Source organism: Pelecanus crispus, chromosome 2, assembly GCF_030463565.1.
Source record: "Pelecanus crispus isolate bPelCri1 chromosome 2, bPelCri1.pri, whole genome shotgun sequence".
Classification (NCBI taxonomy): domain Eukaryota; kingdom Metazoa; phylum Chordata; class Aves; order Pelecaniformes; family Pelecanidae; genus Pelecanus; species Pelecanus crispus.
In genome coordinates, this window is record NC_134644.1 from 18,830,657 (window position 1) to 18,849,707 (window position 19,051).

The 19,051-nt window shown below is 40.3% G+C and overlaps 1 protein-coding gene across 3 annotated transcripts; it reads right to left on the reverse strand.

Moving 5' to 3' along the window:
* Positions 1-594: 594 nt before the first annotated feature.
* On the reverse strand, positions 595-16,364 carry RAB18 (RAB18, member RAS oncogene family). 3 transcript variants are annotated; one of them, XM_075704996.1, is made up of 7 exons: positions 16,288-16,364; positions 13,639-13,694; positions 7,774-7,835; positions 5,718-5,790; positions 3,738-3,856; positions 3,591-3,657; positions 595-2,077 (listed from the first exon to the last, which is right to left on the reverse strand). In XM_075704996.1, the coding sequence occupies exons 1-7, from the start codon at positions 16,353-16,355 to the stop codon at positions 1,896-1,898; spliced, it is 627 nt and encodes a 208-aa protein (XP_075561111.1). In that variant the 5' UTR covers positions 16,356-16,364; the 3' UTR covers positions 595-1,895. The 3 variants fall into 3 exon arrangements, with proteins under 3 accessions (XP_075561111.1, XP_075561113.1, XP_075561112.1); XM_075704997.1 differs by lacking the exon at positions 3,591-3,657 and having other exon boundaries at positions 1,933-2,077; XM_075704998.1 differs by lacking the exons at positions 3,738-3,856; positions 5,718-5,790.
* Between the last annotated feature and the right edge of the window lie 2,687 nt (positions 16,365-19,051).

A 19,051-nucleotide genomic window follows, 5' to 3' on the forward strand; every position in this document is an offset into this window, starting at 1 on the left:
ATGAATCCAGGTCCTGCGATAAAAGGACCTTTCGTGAGAAACTGAAAAGTAAGTCTGTTCTCAACATAGGGATGCACCCAGACTAGGGGAAAAATAGGTATGGAAATAAATTACAGGCATCTGCCAGCATTATGATACTTGCCCAATATTACTGAAATAATACTAAAGTAATTGTTTTTCAGAGTTTTAATGCTCCTACAAGTTTCCTCTACTGCTAGCCTACAAAAAACAGAAATCCTTTGACCTCAATACTAACAAACAAGATTTGCTCAGCCCACATATTCTGCATGAAACAGTAATATAAATCTAACATTTTAATACAATATGTATGTATATTTAATATTAATTACATTTACATATTTAAATTATCCTACTACATTAACAATGCTATAGATACAGTATTTGGTAAAAACTAGCATGGTTAAGTCTTCAAATTTTGGTATTGTTTTCTAGCAAGTGTAAAACAGAATAAAAACCAGTTTCCATGTGAAGAATAAAGTGTATTTTAACAGAAGCAGCCAAGACCTGCTGCAAAATACAGATCCATGTATGCCGACATTTACACAAAACCTTGCAGTAATAAAAGGTACTGTCATCACTATATTTACAAGAAACTGCCCAACAGTTCAGTTACCAGTTGCACTATAGTGATTTAAAAAAAAAAAACCCACACCACACAACAACACAGCATCTTTGTCTTGTCCTTCAGAAATCTGAAATAATTTGTCTGTAAGAAGTGACTGTTTAAACTGTATGTGCTAGAAAATACACAACTCTACAATAGGAAGAGGTTAGAAAAGTTGAATACTGTGGAAAAAAAAATTTATTAGTCTATACAAGTCTTCTGAAACAAACCATTGGCTTTGATACAGTAAATTCAAGTGAATACTCATTACAATAGTATTTTTCCATACAGAGATCAAAAAGCCCTATAGCTTCCCATTTAGTGTCTGTGACAGGAAGTTTTATTTCTGAACAAGGAGCCGCACAAAGCAGACATGTGATAGAGATCTTCACAGACACAGTGAGCTACAGTTTGAGATAAAGTTATATTACAAACATTTAGGAAAATTAGGCATTCGTACTGAAGTGTGGCAAATTGATTCACAATGAAAGAACAAAGACGTCATTCAGACCCCTTGCCAAAAATGAAGACTTTCTACAGGAAGTCTAGAGCAGACTGCATCATAAAAACCTAGAGTGCAAGAGTACCACAAATTTAGTATATAAATATCACAGGATTAAAACTCCAGTTAAGCCATCAACTGAAGTGATGATTAAAAAGAAAAAGGGCATCCCCCAGCTTTGCAAAGGAAACTTTCAAAGCATCTCTTCAAGAAGGTGCTGATACCAACTATGGCCCGTGCCAATTTGTATTTTAGACAGCTCTGCTGAAAGACAAAAATTTAGCAGATTTGTCTAAGAACTGTATAATCCTGCTGTTTTTAATACCGTAAAAAAGCATTTACTAGAATAAATGAAATGTAACATTTATAGCTCACACTGTTTTCAAGATCTGTGCACACAATATAGTTCTAATTTCAAGAGTATTTAAAAATAGGACAGAGCAGACAATGCAGTAGTGTTGCTGTTAGATGAATTTCTTTAGAATAGTTACATGATGAATGTATACAGTCATAAAACTTTTAGTGCATTTGTTCTTGCACATTATTTATGCTACTTATAAAAACCTGAAGATTGCAAATTGGGCATGCTTACCATAACATTTTTCAAACTTGGAAAGCTGCAGAACATTTTTCCTATAAGTGTTCACTGCCATGATACAAAACAAATATGTGCAAACTGCAAGGTCCCTAAAAATAGCATTTAATGAATTTATGTACAGAAAGATGTCACTATCTGTTTAAATATGCAAAGAATAGGCTTCCCAAAGTTTATAACATAGAACAATATCCACCACATGCTGCTCCTCCTCCTCCATATCCTTCTTCCTTGTTTGATAGCTTTACACCTCTGTTTTGGCTCTCACTCTCCCACAGTCCAGGAGTCTGAATGATTTTTTCAACAAGTTCTTCAAAGGCACACTGTACACCATCGCATGTTTTTGCACTTGCCTCTGGAGAAGGGACACAAGAAGTCAAGTGTTAGCATAGCTTCTAGTAACTTGTTCAGTATTTCTCTTTCAATTAAGTCTCAACCTACAACCTAGACTTACAACTTCTACAATATATTCTATAATAACGTAGCAGTGCCAAAATTACCAGGTATGCAGATTTCTGTTGCCACATAATAGTCTTTTGAGGTGCTGCCTTAATAGAAGACCTTGCAAGTTGAATGTCACTAGACTATATGGAGACAGCATAGCTTAGCTTTATTTTTCTGTGCAAAGCACTTCAGTAGGAAGAAAGGAGGGTTCTACTAACTTAAGGTGGCTGCTAAACCTGGTTGCTGTTTGTATTTCAGTTCTGTACATTAGTCAGAACTGCAGTACCACCATACTATAAGAAGCAAGGATCCATACGGTAGGATTTGGGTCAGCCTCCATGATACAACTCATCTGATAAAAAGCAGTAAGGGATCTCATTTCTTCTGCAGTTAACAGAATTCTAGGTAATTTCACTTGGGAGCTTTACTTTGGCTAAGCCAAGAAGTTTGCTCACAGGGTATATTATGAGAGCAACAGATACCATCTGAAACTGTTCAGTCCCACTAGGGCTTGCCCTGTTCTTCTACACAGCCATGCAGATACTTAGCATATATAGCATGCAGAGAGATATATATATATTTAGTTATAGTTTAATTTCCATGTTTCTTTTCATCTTCCATGCACTTAACAGCTTGTGCCTTAACTTTGAACTTCTATTTCCACATCTGACACCGTAGCCAAAAAGAAACACAGCAAAGTACTAGACAAAGATACATCATTAGTCACAGATGGGAGCATAACTCTAAGTACAGGAAATGTCAATGAACTGCTTTGCTACTGGAGTCATCCTATAAAGTAATCCCTGCTGATCCTTAAATGAAACATGTAATAAACATAATCACTTCACCACCCACTTTAATTTATCATTACAAGGCTTTGTCTACAAGACCCACCTCATTCTGCAGCAAGATTAGACCAATGTATTTGCTCCAGTCATTATTATGTCATTACTCAATCCCACCCACCATTTATAAGTTAATTATATTCCTACCCATTTTTACATCACAGTTCTAATACAGATTTCTGTCAAGTATCAGCTCTTCTGCTATACTGAAAGCTGGCTACTCGTACCAGTTTTCCCTCTTTCATTTTGCTTCTGTTCTTAATTTAGCAAGCAGGCTGGGAAAAGAAATCAGACAAAACCCCAAGCCAAAACCAGGTTTTGTCAGACTACAGTAGAGACTGTATTCCACCCTTAATCCTTACGCATTTCAGTATACACATCCACAGTTAGAATAGGTATCTGGACATATTTAGGGACAGTTTTAAAAAAGATGGGAATACCTATTATTTTTGTACCTACCGCAGCTGAGAAATATCATTAATTGGATTGTATGTATAAAGACTATCAGTCCTACAGAAGCGGTACTTTTCATTATGTAACAAAAATCAAGTAAGATCTCTGCAAGTATCTATAACGTACCTATGAACAACATGGAATGTTTTCTTGCAAATTTGAGACCTTCATTTCTGTCAACTTCACGGTTTTCCTATAATAAGACATAGCATTAATATACATTATTAACAAAATACACCAACAGATTACTTACTGCAGTTGAATTCAGTTTACCTTATCAATCTTGTTTCCAACTAGCATTTTCACTATGTCATTCCTTGTGCAGTATGTTTCCAGTTCATTTAACCAGTTATCCAGCTTGACAAAAGTATCTCTTCTTGTGACATCATAAACTGAAAGATATTAGCAATATTATTTCCACAATATTTTTCCAAGAAATACAGCTTACATTACAAAAGGAGCAAAAATTATGACTTTTTGAATTAGAAAACTGAAGGAGTCCCAAGGATTCCTATTTACTTACCTCAGCAAGACAACAATTGGAAAAAAGTTGAATATCCACCAGCTCAAATCACTGATGATACTAATGCAGAGCAACTCTTAAGATTCAGTCATGTACTGTTCTCAGACTAATTTATGCTGAGACATCCTAGTTTACAGGCTAGAGACTATCATTCTCCAAAGAATTCTACACTTGCAGACCCCTGATGTAGGATACTTACTAACATCACTAGACAAAAGATATGCAAAGAGGAAGGCATGACCTTCTGCACCAAGTACTAATAATTATGAGTTGCATAACACTGCTACTATGCTACTGATTTAGCTAAAAAAAGTATACTGCTAACCAAATCCTCACAAATACCAGTGAACTATGAATTTTCAGCATTTTAGTGTTTCAAACTATTTAGCATTTGTGTGGGATGTAAGTAAGATCATAAGCCATGCTAGGAGCAGAAACGGCACACAAAAAGCAGACCCTGTTAAACCTAAAATCCACTACCCAGCAAGTTATCTAATAGCTATCATTTCAAGCTATGAAGTATTTTGTCCTTCATTCTCACATCCCATGTGCAGACATGCATAAACAGTTGGTTTCAATCAAATCTACAGCTTGGCTTGCACAAACCACCTTATTTTTAGGAAGGTGCTTAACAAAGAAATAGTTCAGAGAAGATTATTAAATAAAATGAGAGGGCAAATCTCAACAGCAGAACTTTCTATCTCCCAAACAGTGCTTGCTTACTTTTACGGCTTTCAACAGTAAGTGGCAGGTTCAGTGCCAGCAACTAAGTGACTTGAGAAGACAGGCCTTGACAGCATCTTCCTATACCAGAAGATAACGCAACTCAGACTTGGGAAACGGTACATTCAAAACAAAACCTACCAGGAAGTCTCATGACAGAGCTTACTCCAAGTTAAACAATTGAACTGGACACAATAACTTCCCAAGAATCTCTCAAGTCAGATGCAACTTAAAAATTAAAACTTACTTCCCTGCCCTTACTTAAGTTAGCTCCTCAATTCTAGCAGTGGAGAAGCAGAACTTCAGAGCTCAGTGCCCAGTTAACAGGTTTCCATATACAAAAGAAAAGCAAAAGAGACTTCATTTTGAAGTTGCAATTATGGGGTTTTGGCCTGGGTTTCTCCCACACGGATTGATACTTTTTATGCTCCCAGCTAGTCTTTTCTAAGTGATTCTGACTGCGTAACATCCCATCAGTATGGAGACACAGCAAAAAAAACCCAGCCAGACTCCACAGTGTTCATATTAATTTCATTAACAAAAATGAATAGGGAGAAGAGAAAGCTGTATACATACCAATACAGAAAGAATACACTGAGGAGAACAGAACAATCCTTTTCTTTTTTTTTTTCTTTTTTTTTTTTGACTCTGGGCTTAGTAAGCACAGGCAAAAACCAAAAGTAACAAATAAAAGGCAAAAAAACCCAAAAGTAACAAATAAAAGGCAAATTCCTGGCAGCACAGGGACAGCTCCAAGGTATCCCTTCAAATAGCAGTAGCTTTTAATCTCATGCAAAAATCAGTGGTTCTCAGGCCAGTAAGACTGACTACATGAGAAAGAGGTCAGACATCAAATTCAAGATCCTTTAATGTATGAGTTGTTCAACACAGATATGATGATTTTTAACCTCAGTTAGATATTATAGAAAGGTTATATGAGTTTGTATAGCTCCAATGCATGAGAAAACCACAAACTTATTCAAAATAGCATGCAAAGCTATACTTACCTAGGATAACACCTTGTGCACCTCTATAGTAACTGGGTGTTAATGTTCTGAACCGCTCCTGACCTGCAGTATCCTAAAAAGCCATTCAGAAAGTTCCATTATTCAGAATCTGAGCAGAACCTAGTTTAGCTCTCAGGTATTCTGCTTCTAACGAACACACAAAATAAGATTCAAAGTACATTCAACCACCAGATTAACTGAGTTTATAACCTCCCATGCTGTTTTACAGCACATTAACTTAAAGATTTTATGTAGTCTGTCCTGGGAAACACCTTTAAACTGTAGGTGTCGTAAATAACCGGACTATATAGCAGTAAGATAACCATTTCTGTGGAAGCATTTGTTCTGCAGCTAGTACGCAGCAACCAGCAAGAAAGAAGCATAGCTGCAGTACTAACTTAAGATTTTGTAACAAGCATCAAAACCCATGCCAACAAAACTAGTTCCCTCACTTCAATCACCTTAGTCCAATTAAATTTGATTCAGTGTCAGGTAAATGTATTTAACATGCTATGACAGAGCAGAAGCAGAAATGTCAAGAGTTTTTTCTGGTTTTAAGTAAAGTTGAATTTACATCCTCAAATTTAAAGTGTGAACAGCTGTACAAAAAACCAAATAGAATGCTATTTTCCTATCAGAGATTAAGTTATAGTGCATACTCATTGCAGACTTCATGCACAGAAGATTTAAATAACTTCATCCAAGCTACCCCAGGTTAGAAGCGACACATGAAACACTGTGGATTCACAATGGTTCCCTGCCGAAGAACCTGAAAAACTGAACTGGACTTCCAACATTCCACAAGTCACTCAGGCAATCCCACGCATCTCAAACTGGTTTAGTGTCATGATACACCTTTACAAGCTTTTCTTTTCCAGTTTATCTCAGAATTGTTTCTTCACGTTCACCAATATGAAAGAAAATAAACCCTAAGTTAGTCCTATGTAGTATTTTCCGTCCCATGATCACGCACCATTCTGCTCTCAGTCTGTTTTTCCTCCTATATGTCTATTTGTCTGTCAAGTTGTTGCAGTTATTTTCCTTGTCAAACCCATTTATTTTAGTGATGACTACTACTGTCACACTAACATGTAAGTCCTGTTTGTTAGTCGAGATATGAAACACCCTCAAAGCAACAGAAGTATTGCAATATATATTTCATATTCCACTACTACTTCCCAAGGAAGTAAAGGTCAGGTATCTTGTTTACACAAGAAACAAGGTTTTATTCTTACTTGCTACAAGAAGTCACAATTGGGTCTGAATATTGAAAAGGTGGTTCAAGTCACACAAGTGTGGAGGCTGATTTGCAGAATGGAGAATGTTTAAAAAAGCTTGGAAATACTTTTTCTTTCTTCACTTGCCATGAATTTAGAAGTTCTACTTTTAACCAGAGTAGATGTTGAACACTCTAAGGCTAAGATTACAAACACTGCCTCTCCTTCTTTCAGCTGCATCTGCTACAAATGACACTGACCTTGAGCCTATAAAAGTCTTTGCATGAGGGCTATTAAGTTTTTAGGTTAAAAATTGTTTTTGAGAGAGAACATTTGAGCATAAACGGAGCATGCAACAATAATTCTTAACCTATTAACACGCTACCAAATTTTGCCCAGAACTTCTAGGTTAAGAAGTGCACCCTTTTAAAATCTGTCAAATACAAACAAGAACAACGTATACAGGGAAGTGTCAGATTAGTGAGGGCCAACTCTTTAGAAGTTAAACAATTAATTACTCATTAAAAAAAAATCTAGGAATTCCACATTCACAGTTTTAAAGTCTGATTGATTCAGTACCATTTTATTGCTCCTTTTCTCTACTCCTATCCCAACCAGACCTGGAATCAGTGCTGCAGAGGCTCATAGGCAGCAGAATTGCCCCATTAGTCAGTTGCCCCACAGTTCATTCCACCTTCTGAATGGTTCAGTATTAACCTCCCACTCCTCCAAACTGCCTCTATATTAAATAGAAAAGGATTCTATACAAACTGTACATTATACAAGCCACTACTATTCCTAAAGCAAAGCAATACATTAAGAACTTAGAAGAGACTTACCCATATTGCCAGTTTAGCTTTGTTTCCATCAACTGAAATAGTTTTCACCTTGAAGTCCACACCTAGAGGAGGAAAAATATTTTAATTCTTCAAACATACTACAGCTATTTTTGAAAAAGAAAAGAAAAAAAAAAAATCAAACTCAGAAAACAAGTTGTGCAGAGCAGGAATAGTAAGTTTCATTACCTCAAAACTCAAGGTTTTGTTGCTGAAGGATTTTGCAAAAGCCTAAGGGCCTTTTAAGCCATTGACTCAAAATATTTTAGGAAAGTAAGGCAAATACTACATTTCTTGTATTAAAGCACATATTCCAGGACAAATATTCAAGTTTAATAGTTCAAATGGATTAACTTTCTATTCATTACTCATACATGTGTTCTCTCTTGAGTACGTTCATGGTCTTGAGGAACAACATACTTTCAAAATAAAGAAGGAAGGTGCATTCAGGTAGCTAATTGCTCTGTTTCCCTATCTCAAACAATCTGACCAACTCCCATCAAGGTGATCATGTGGAGGTAAACAGAGAGACTCATCTACTATACGACTGCTATCCCATGAGAAATAATGTTAGATGACAGTAATTCCTCTAACAGACATGGCAAATAAGCTTCAGATGATTTGAACACACAGTATCTCTCTTGCAGGGATTCCAGCAACATCAGGGACTCACCAGTACCATGCTCAGTGACCAAGAAAAAAACCCAGACAACATGGTAACCGTTCTGCTGTTGCTAACAGTCATCTATCTACCTCAACATCTGACAATCCCCCTCCCTTTTTTTTTTTTAAATACACAGAAGCTAGCAGCCTATCACTTGCCCAAGGACAACCTGCACAAAACTCAAGCCAAGGAGGACAAGATGTTAATGGCTGTGCACATTTAAAGGCTATAGCAACACACATCAGTTTGAGAGGCTGGACACAGTTATGACCCATTTACTGTAATTTAATCCTTTAGTTACCAGTAGCAAGTAATTGGAAGTGTCTTTAAATTATTTTGGAGTGACTCTCACTCCTGACCAGGCAGCAGCCCTGAAATGAAGTAGTAGTGTGGAAAGTTAATACCTTTGTATGAACAACTTTCAAGTGTAACAGCAAATGTTTTGCACTTTGACTTAAAATGGTAGTCATCGTACTTGCTACAAGAATAAGAATTTCTGTTTTAACTATTTTAACACAAAATGTTTAAGTAGGGCCTCATGATAAGCGTGCTGCACTTATATTCCCAAGGCCATGCAGATTACAAACAAGTGCAAACAGCTGCCAAAATACGTTCAACTTACAAAGTCACAGAGGGTATATCAGATGCCTGAGAAACCTGCCTAAGAAATTGCAAGCACATTTACAACTTCACTGCAACTGAGGTTTAAAAGAGCTTTGTTAAAAAAAATACACACAATTTTTATTCCACTGTTTCACAGCTTCAGCTCACTCGTGTTCCCTGAAGCGTCAAGTGATTTTCAGACTACATTCTGCACTGGAAGAAGCCCATACTCTATTTCAAGCAAAATTTTGCCAAAGTACATTAACTTTTGCAGTAACTGAACAGAACTCCCTTTTTTCAGGGACTAAGACTCTTAGTCCCTAACTTAGCAGTAATACAATGCTCCAAGCCATGCGCAAGGATGGTACATTATTCTAGAGTTATGTCCACAGAAAAGAACAGTTGCTCTTACCTTTGTTTTAAACACCAGTTCTTAGAACTTTACCTCATTCATAGAAGACTGCTATGCTAGCAAGTTGACTCAAATTGATCCTAAAGAACATACTGTCCTGCCAATTTTTCAGCACTCAGCAGTAACTTTTAGGCTAAGAGAATCTCTTCTTCCACTGTAATCGTGTATTTCATCCCCTAAACTGTAAAAATCACTATTGCTCAGCCAGGATGTCCAACAGCTCACAGCACATTCTTTTATCCATTAGTCTGACATCAAAACATGTAACTGTAGATATTACAAGTCTATCAGATGCTTACATAACAAATCAAAAGTATGTCATAGTAGTTTCAAGAAGGAAAACTTTTGTTCCTTAGGACAAACGCATTAGGTATATTTTGAAGCCACAGTATCCTTCTCCCATTCAGTAAACAGATTCGGTATCTTGTGCCTGCACAGCTCGCAATTTTCATTTCACAGAAAGTGCATCTAGACCTTTATGCTAGCCTTGCTGCTGGCTTAAAATTAAAAGATAACGCTTGAAATTCTGCATGAGCAATGCAAGTAAATTAAGAAACTAAAATAGTGAATAAACCTCACGTGTTAAACTGATTATTGAAAAGCAAAAGTATGCAAATGACCTAACAGCACACCAAAATATATCCTTTAAAGTGATCCAGACATGGCAAATTAATTCTAATAAACCAAGGAGCTCAACACATACAAAAAGCCAGTTAACAAAAAGAAATCTTTTAAATAACTATGCTTTTGATTATCAATCTGCCATAAAAGAGGACAAATAGAAAAAACGGAGGGCTCAAGAAAATCTTGTTACATTGAACAAACAGGGTACTTATGTTCCCTAAACACTTCAGTGAAATACAGACATGTTTGTGTGACAGGTGCCAATTCTGAGCTTGCAACAGTGATGTTTCTGCCCTTGACAACAGAAAGCTGACAGTGCTTTCCACCATGCCTTGGAAGGCAGCCAGAAACAAGACAGCACTACTGGACTGTACTCCTGCATGTTGACACCTACTGCCTCAGCACTACACACTAACATACAGACTTACAGTCTGCAAGGAATAGCTCTCTCACACTGTGTTGTGAGTAACTGACAAGTTGGACAGCTTAGAGTTGGAGGACTGCAAGTGCAAGGAAGTCTAAAAAGTTAAGAGACATCAGATCTGTGCAATACATTACTTCACTTATGAAATAGGGATTGCACAAAACACTTATCTAGAATCTCTCATTCAAAGAGCAAGCAACTAAAGATAAGCATGAGCAGTAAGGACACCAGAAAATACAGGAGTATATACAGTCTGATGAGATCCATGTGATGAAGCCCAGTGAACAAGTTAGCCTCAAGAGAATGCAAGGAGGACAGGCGATCTGCTAGGTTGAATAAAACATGGTTAATCCAGCTGAAGCTACTGAAGTTAAAATATTTGCCCGAGGCAGCTTATTCTTCTGAGAAGACCACAGGATTTTTAAAAATTCTGAAGGAAAAAAAAAAAAAACCCACACCCAAACAATAGTTTAACGTTTCATTTAAATTGCACCCACTGGGTTTGTGCAAGCTATGAAGACAAGGTACATCTCAACAGGTCATTGCAAGGGACCGTCTGTGCTGCAGCCAAGGCTTTCCCCAGTGTTGTGGTTTTGTGTGCAGTTGTTGTTCGGTTTTTTTAAGCATATAGTATGTTATCTCTTCACTTTCTAAGCCAAATAGAAAAATACAGTCACTTTAACCAGTTCAGCAGTCAGTATGTAGATGTCATTGAAAGATGACATTACTTGTAGTCAATCCATTCATTTTGGAAAAGCACCCTACTCTTCAGTCTCAACAGGAAAGCCTTAAAATTATTCAAAAACCTCTTCTGTCCCCAAACTCAAAACCAAATAGTATTTAATCAGCACAAAAAGAAATCCAGGTCAAGATTCACAAAGTGTTTTGGCATTTCCCCATCTTGTGAGTACCTGAATTTGGCATCTAGGATCTGTCTTCATGCAGCAGGAAAGAGTTATCTCCAAGAACTCACTCCAAGTACCTTATCTACGTGAATGACAAACCCTGCCCTGGACTTAAAGCTGACATGTTGTTTCTTAGCACTACATTCACCAGAAAAATGGCAATGACACAGCCCACTAGTTTAAAAACAAAAGGAAACAAGGAAACAAGAAAACAAGTAAGAACTCAGATTCTGTTCCCCTTCCAGTTAAGTGGAAAAAGAAATTAAAAGAATCTGCTATCCCACATAAGTGCTCCACACACCATGCCATAGGACTTTCACAGTTGGGGTCACAGTAGCTCTACTGCACAACACTACCACAAACATCAGCTAGAGGAGCCTAACTGCTAAGGTGATCTAGGCCAGCATTTGCTCAGTCTCCAGAAACTTCCTTTTCCTGCCAAATGATCATGTTCATTCCAGATTAGCGTATTTGTTTCAGAACTCAAACTCTATTTGAAGTAATGCTCACGTTGAGTTACTCTTCCTCCTTTTCCCCATCAGAAAGAGCAGGGTAGGATCAGCCAGTAGCAAACCTTGAGTTGTTGCTATTTAACAGCCCACCATTAGCTACCACGCACGTTGTTTTGCATTTTGACAAATCCCAAAGAGGAAGAATTACTTCAGGAAATAATTCCTTAGTTCCTCAAATAGTGCACTGATGTCAGTTTTTGACACTGGTAAAGAGTATTATGTAGGAACAGCAAAATGAAGAAAGAACTAATAATTAAGAAAAAAAAAATACCCAATAAAGATGCCCACACTGAGGCCGAACTAGTCTACTGGTATCCAAAACATCACGAAAGCTAACGTAGCTTTCACTACTTTAGTGAAAGCTGGCACTGACTTCCTGGCCCACATGGCTGACATATCAAGAAAGTAACGTGATTTCAAGTACATACAGTGCCAAAACTATTTAGATTAGAATTCAAGATTGCCATCTTCACCACCTGGTCTGTTCCATTCCTGTTTCCTTCCACCCTATCCTCCCTCATGAACTGAAGTAGGGCTACCTGCACAAGTTCATTTTTTACGAGCAATGAAATGAATAAAAATAGGCCATGTTCCTCCCCTTGGCTGCTCAGTGCTTTACATGAAACAGTATTTTATGTATAGATGAAACATATACATTATACAGTATCCTGTATCTTAACATTAATGAAAAACACATCAATTTATTGACTACTTAGCCAATTAGACAGAGCTGGCTTTGTTTACCAACAACTGAACTCAAAGAAAAAAAATCTGATGCAAGTCCTTAGCCAGAACTCTTCCTACAGAGAAAGTAAAAAATGCAATTGACATGCATTGTGTGGAGAAGTCATCTTTATCTTCCATCACTTCAGTTATTAATTTGGTACAGGGCTGCCTCACATTTTTAGAAGTTTCATTTTGCTTCCTTTGACAACCATCTACATGGCATATCCTGCACTCTGGGTCACTCTCCTCCAGCACAAATGACTTCACTGTTGGTAGGTATCATACCAACGTAGCAATGACACATCACTGCTTTTTTTCCCAGCAGTTCTAGATTCTTGGCTCTCTTCCATTTTTCTCAAGGAGTCTAGCTGCCAAGGAACTGATTACTAAGTAGGAGAGAAAAAGCCACATTGTAATTTGCTCCCTATAGAGGAAAAGCAGAAGGCACACAGAGCCCAGCACACTCTAGTATTGTCAGGAGTTGCAAGAACTAGCATCCCCTACTAAAAAGGGTCTGAAGCCTTCTTAAGATAGCTACCAGATATCATACTACATAGAACACAAGTTCTGGATAGCAATATTACCATTCAAACAACCCGATAGCTATCTTGCACAGATAAACCAGCAGGAGACATACCAGTAGCTCTTACATTTCCATTTTAGTCTGAAATGCCAGCAAACAGTGAACTGCAGGCTGTTCCACTAGAGCTTTTCACTGTCCATACCTATGACTTCTGTCTTCATGGTGAAAGGTGACATTTATATTTGTTTTCCTAGCCAAGGATATGTTTTTGCATAAAGGGGACAACTACAGGCCAGTACAGTCCATACTCTACACCAATGAGTGCTGCATGCTAAAGCAGCGTCCACATCGTTCTTTCCTTACAGAGAAGCAGACATGTCTGAACTTCACTACCGGCTAGGCAAGTCTGAACAAACTACAACTTTGTACTGAAGTTGGTGTAAATTTTCCTAAGGTAGCATCAGCACATACTTACCAATTGTTGCTGCAAGTTCCGGGTCAAACGTATCATCTGTGAACCGCAGCAGAAGGCTGATAGGGAGGGAAGAAAAATAAGAGTTACTATTATTGCAGCACATCCGTAGCTTGCCAGAAGCCTAGAAATTACAACTCTGAAAATAACAGCAAGATCACATAGCTAAATAAAAATACATCTAATTTTTCCACAATTTCCCTCCTACAAAAAACAAAGAAGGGAACACAAAAATAATACAGCAGACATGCTCTGCTAGAAGAGCCCAGGTCTCTTCTCTGCATCTATTACCAGCCATGTCTCTTTGAAAACAAAGTACCACACAAGTTGTCAAATCAGTTGCCTGAACAGTCACATGGTCTGCTTCTGTCTTATTCTATTTTCGTTCGCCCAGAATTCAGTACAAAAGATTTTTTTTTTGTTTGATATTGCCTCACACAGTATTTCTGTAAGCTTGAGAAGAAAATTCCAAGTCAGCTTTTCACCCCAAAAATAATTCCTTGAACTGGGCACACAGCAGAACAGTAAGGACTACACCCATCAGAAATAAAGACACAGAAGTTTAAGAGCAGGATTAGCTCACCATTGTTTTACAATTTAGTATCCTTTTGTATATAAAGACACACACAACATTTCCCCCTACCCTTTGCTACCAATAGAAGAACAGCTACAACTAAGATTTACCAGCACATCACACTATAGTAGTAGGGTTCCTCGAAGAAGTGCCCATAATGCCACTGTACTTGTGCCAAATGTAAATATTTTGGCAAGAGACAAAGATTCTCAGCATACAGTTTTTAAAATCACCAGTCTCGCACATCTGTGGCAAGTGTATATTACCATGTGGCAGACAGCTGTTTGCTGTGACTGACAGCTTCTATTTGTTTCCAGGCTAAAGAAACAAAACAAAGCCCTGTTTATTTTTTGGTCCCTGCTCCCACCCCCCCACCCCTCGTTTCCCCCCCCCTTCTCTTTTTGTATGTGAATTTAGCAGCCAAGTCCTTTTTGGCATTTGTACGCAGTCCTGCATTGACAGAAAAGTGACTACTGAAATTCCTTTACTTCAATAAGGCTGGGTGACAATTCCAAGTTAACCATAGACCAACCTCTTTTTTCCTTACTCCAAAACCAAATGGTAGCTTTATTTACCAAAGAATAATTACATTTTTTTTTTTAAAAATGATAGCACATAGGTTTTTACTGGTACCTTCAGACAGTTGTATCAAGATGCTATTTAAGAGCGGCTATTTTTAGTTACAACCAAAACTAGTTTCACTCAAAACAGACAAAATATGGAACCCTCATACTGCCACTAGAATAAAAACATCGGTTAACAAGTCTTGACTGCTAAGCCCAGCCAACTTCTACTTTCCCCACCTTTCTTTCATATGCAGATAACCTCTTCTACAAAGTACAGCACACTCACAGGGACCAGGTTTAAGACAGCATTTGGTTAAGGAGTCAGGACTCCAACCACTTACTACACCATGCTAATACAAGTTTAACATCTGACCTTTCCTAGTCAAGTAATAGGTAAGTGACACAAATTCAGGAATAGTTCAATATTAAGTTCTTGTACCTCAATAACTGTAGGGTTATCGTTTCATAGCAATTTTGTTTCTTCTTAAGTCTCTTTCTGATGTGAAGAAATAAGCATATAAGTAGGTATACAAAAACATTGTGCATACTATCTGTCCCAGGAAAAATTATTCCATAAGGCCACATATAAAAGAGATGGCCTCAACTTTGCTCAGAGCATGTCTATCACCAGAGGCCTACCGTACTAAATTATCAATTCAGTAGCTAACTCAAAGGAGAGACTGACAGATTTTTAACAAATAAGGGTTTTTTTTCTAACTAGTAACTTACATGTTATCTGGGGCATGGTAGCAGGCTCAGATTACTGCCATAAAAACATCAAATCTAGCATGACTACTGTGGTACATTCCCAGACGCTTTCCTGCATTTATATCCCATTTCCTTTATTACGATCTATGGCACTAACAAAAAAAAAAAAAGTTAAAGAAAAAAAATACTTAAAGACAAAAAAGGTAGCTTAGAGAAAAGCCAGGAAAAGGGCAGGGGATTGGTGGGGAAGGAAATCAACCTCAAAGTACTCGAGAAAGAGCGTAATTAGTCAGCAGAAGAATCAGCGGTAGAACTACTTCGCAGCCCTTCAGTGCTGGGTCACCCGTGACTCTACACATACATATTATGGACCAGATCAACCCCAAAGCGCTACGGAGATGTACAAGCGCACCCCTCTTCACAGGACACAAGGCTGCACAGTACACAGGGAGGCCCAGATCTCCCTGCCCAGGCCGGCGGGGCTCTGCTTCGTCTCAGTTTCCAGCCGGGTCAGGCAAACACCAGCTCTCCCCTGCCCACCGCGGGGCCGGCGGCTAGGGGAGGGCTGTGGAAGAGGCAGGCGGCCCCGGGCAGGGGCAACCCCTCGCCTGCAGGAGGGCGGGCCGAAAAGGGGCGAGGAAGCTCCCCCCGCGGGGCCTAGCCCTCCTCCTCAGGGCAGGCCGCGCCCAGGCCGGGCGGCCGCTGAAGCAGAGGTGGGCTCGTCCGACGCGGGGGACTAGGCCGGGCCCGACCGGTGCCCCGCGTCGCGGCAGGAGAGGCTGGGGGAGGCGGGCGCCCCCTCACCTGGACTTGCCGACGCCGCTCTCGCCGATGATGAGAATCTTCAGCGTAGTCAGCACGTCCTCGTCCATCCCGTCAGCGCGCCCGGCCCCGGCCCCGGCCCCGGCCCCAACCGACGCTCCCTGAGCAGGCTGCGGCGGCACCACCTGCGCCTGCGCGCCCGGCCGCCCCTGGTCACTCGCCCCCTCGCCGCCAGCCCCGCGCATGCGCCCGGGGCGCCCCAGGTGCGCCCGCGGCGGGGGGAGCGGGAGGACGGCAGCCCGCCCCTGCGGCTGGCGCATGCGCGGAGCGGGGAGCGGAGCCGCCCGGCGTTTGTTTACCGTGGGCGGGGGGGGCGGCGCGTGCGCGGCAGGGCGCGGAGCCGCGAGGGGCCGGGCCCAGGGGGCGCCGCCTCGCGCCCGCTGCGGGGGAGGTCGGGGGGGGCCGCCCCGGCCTCCCCAGTTTGTGTTGGCGTCGGGAGCCGGGGAGAAGGAGCCGGATACGGTTGCAAGGGGGAAGGAGGACGCTTGTAGCCGCAGCAGCCGGTAGCCACCTCTCGAGGGGAAGAACAGCTAGTCAGCGACCCACCGCCAAAAAAATGGCCTCGTTCGGTCACAGACCCCCCCCCTACGTCCAGCAGCGTAGGCCAGTTGATACGTGACGCTGTATACTTTTCTGCCAGCAGAATCCTCCATTAAAAGCCCTAAATGTTCTTCTAAAACTGATTGCAGTGAGAAAGCCGCTTCATAACCAATTCAGCTAAGGTGCTATTATGGCTCAAAACCTACCTCAGACTGTATGTAAGCAAGCGCAACTCCTGGAATGGGTCAGGCGCGTGTCTGATGTTCTGAAGTTGTCCTTGGGCTGTGCAATGGTCCTTGGGCCGGCCAGGCAGCCTCTCTTCACCTCCAAAGACTGACTGGGTAGCACACGTAAACAGCTTCAGCCTCTGCCGTAGGCACACCGAATGGAAGAGATCGAGCCGTGTCAGTTTGCACAAGGCAGGTGTGCTTGTGGGACTGCGGTGGTTTTTGTCGGAGCACTGGCTGCAGAGGGCACAGTTCTTCTAGCAACAGTCCCAATTTTGCGGGGCAGTTGCCTTCAGCTGAGTTACAGGGTCAACACAGTGAGCGTTCTTCTGTGTTTGTGTGGTAAACATCTCTGGTGCCTTGCTCCTTCCACTTTCAGGATCTGCTCTCCTGCCTCTTTTACCTCAGAAAACTAACTCCCAGGATGAGTACAATAACAATAATTATCCTATTAAATTATGGAGGTATATTCTGTAATTAAACATGTGCAAATGGCTGGCTGTATTTATACCAGGACTGTGCCTGTTTGTTAGTAATAACCTGAGATTTGTTGAAGGTGTGACCTAGTTTTCATGGTTTAGATTGTGCTTTGCAGTCATACTCTCTTGGAGCAGTATGTCTATACTCTGTAGTTTTTCTTGAAGTGTATAGGAGCTGTGGGGTCTTAGCATGGAACAGGATGAGAATTTGAATTTGGAAGGTGGACCTAAACAGCAAAGTATTCCACTAAGGATACTGAATGCCTTGAAGTCGGAGAGTATTTGTATTCTGGGATTTTATTTTTTCCATTGTAGCCACAGAATCAAACTGTTCAGTATGGATGTTAGTCCTGATTCAGTTTATAATTCTATACCTCACTCAGAATGAAGGGTTGGCCAGGATGGCATTCAGATCCTTGATCTTAATGATGAGCAGACACAAGAAAGATGCAAAACCTGCCTTAAATGAACAGTCCCATAGCTCATGCTTATGGATGTGGTGCTTTAGACCTTCCTGAGCATGCCCTTTGAGAACAGGTGTTTCTCCATGTTGTCCTCCTCCAGGTGGAAGTGTGTAGTCCTCTTGCTCTGAGATTGGATCTGTCTGCTGCAGTCAGCCTGTTTGTTGTCTATTTTAACTCTGGAAAGCCAGGCCGTGTTGTGCATTTTTCATCCCTATTACAGCAGCCAGTGGTAGTGGATAATTAAAGTAGCTCAGACCTAGCTCCTTCAACATAAGAGGAGTATTTATTCACTGAAAGATGTACAATAATCAGGGCAAAATATGTACTTATTTTCCTATCAAGCTTTTGTAGGGTTTCTTCAGTGAAGCCATCTCTGAGTTGGGAAAGACATACAGCCTCCTGTAATTCATGGGTGTCTGCCTGTTTTCTTGTGTGCTTTTCACTACTTATCAGGAGTCCTCGGTTAATCATGACAACTAACCCAATCTGTTTCTCTGATAAGGCTGGAGGGTTTTTTTTGGTTTTATAATTTACTATCCCATCTGACCCCATTTGATCAGATGTGGGAGGGTCAAGCCATAACAGCTGAGTTAGCTCTCCCTGATAGTCTTCCTAGAAGAACACTGGAGATCTTTTGACTGCTTTTTTTTTTTTTTTTTAATGCTATTCTGTTTCTTCCTGATTTCTTCCCAGTGATCTCTTTGAATTTCTGGCAGAATAGCACCGAGCAGATCGACTTGCCCACATAGAATATTTGTAAATAATTATGTGTACACTTTTGTTGTGTAGCAGTCTGAAGCAGTAGATGCAGGGAAGCAGTCTGATGGTAGAAAACTAGCATAACTGGTTCCAAGGCAGCTCCCTGCCACGTATGGAGATGTATATATAGAGAGATGAAATTTGCATTTCAGAGTTTCCCCTCATGCTTTACAGTCTTGCATGAAGGCTGCCTGGTTCCTGGCCTGATACAGGGCTCAGAGAAGTAGAAAAATGTCAGCTCCATCTCAGCTAGCACAAACATATGCGATCAGTGTTC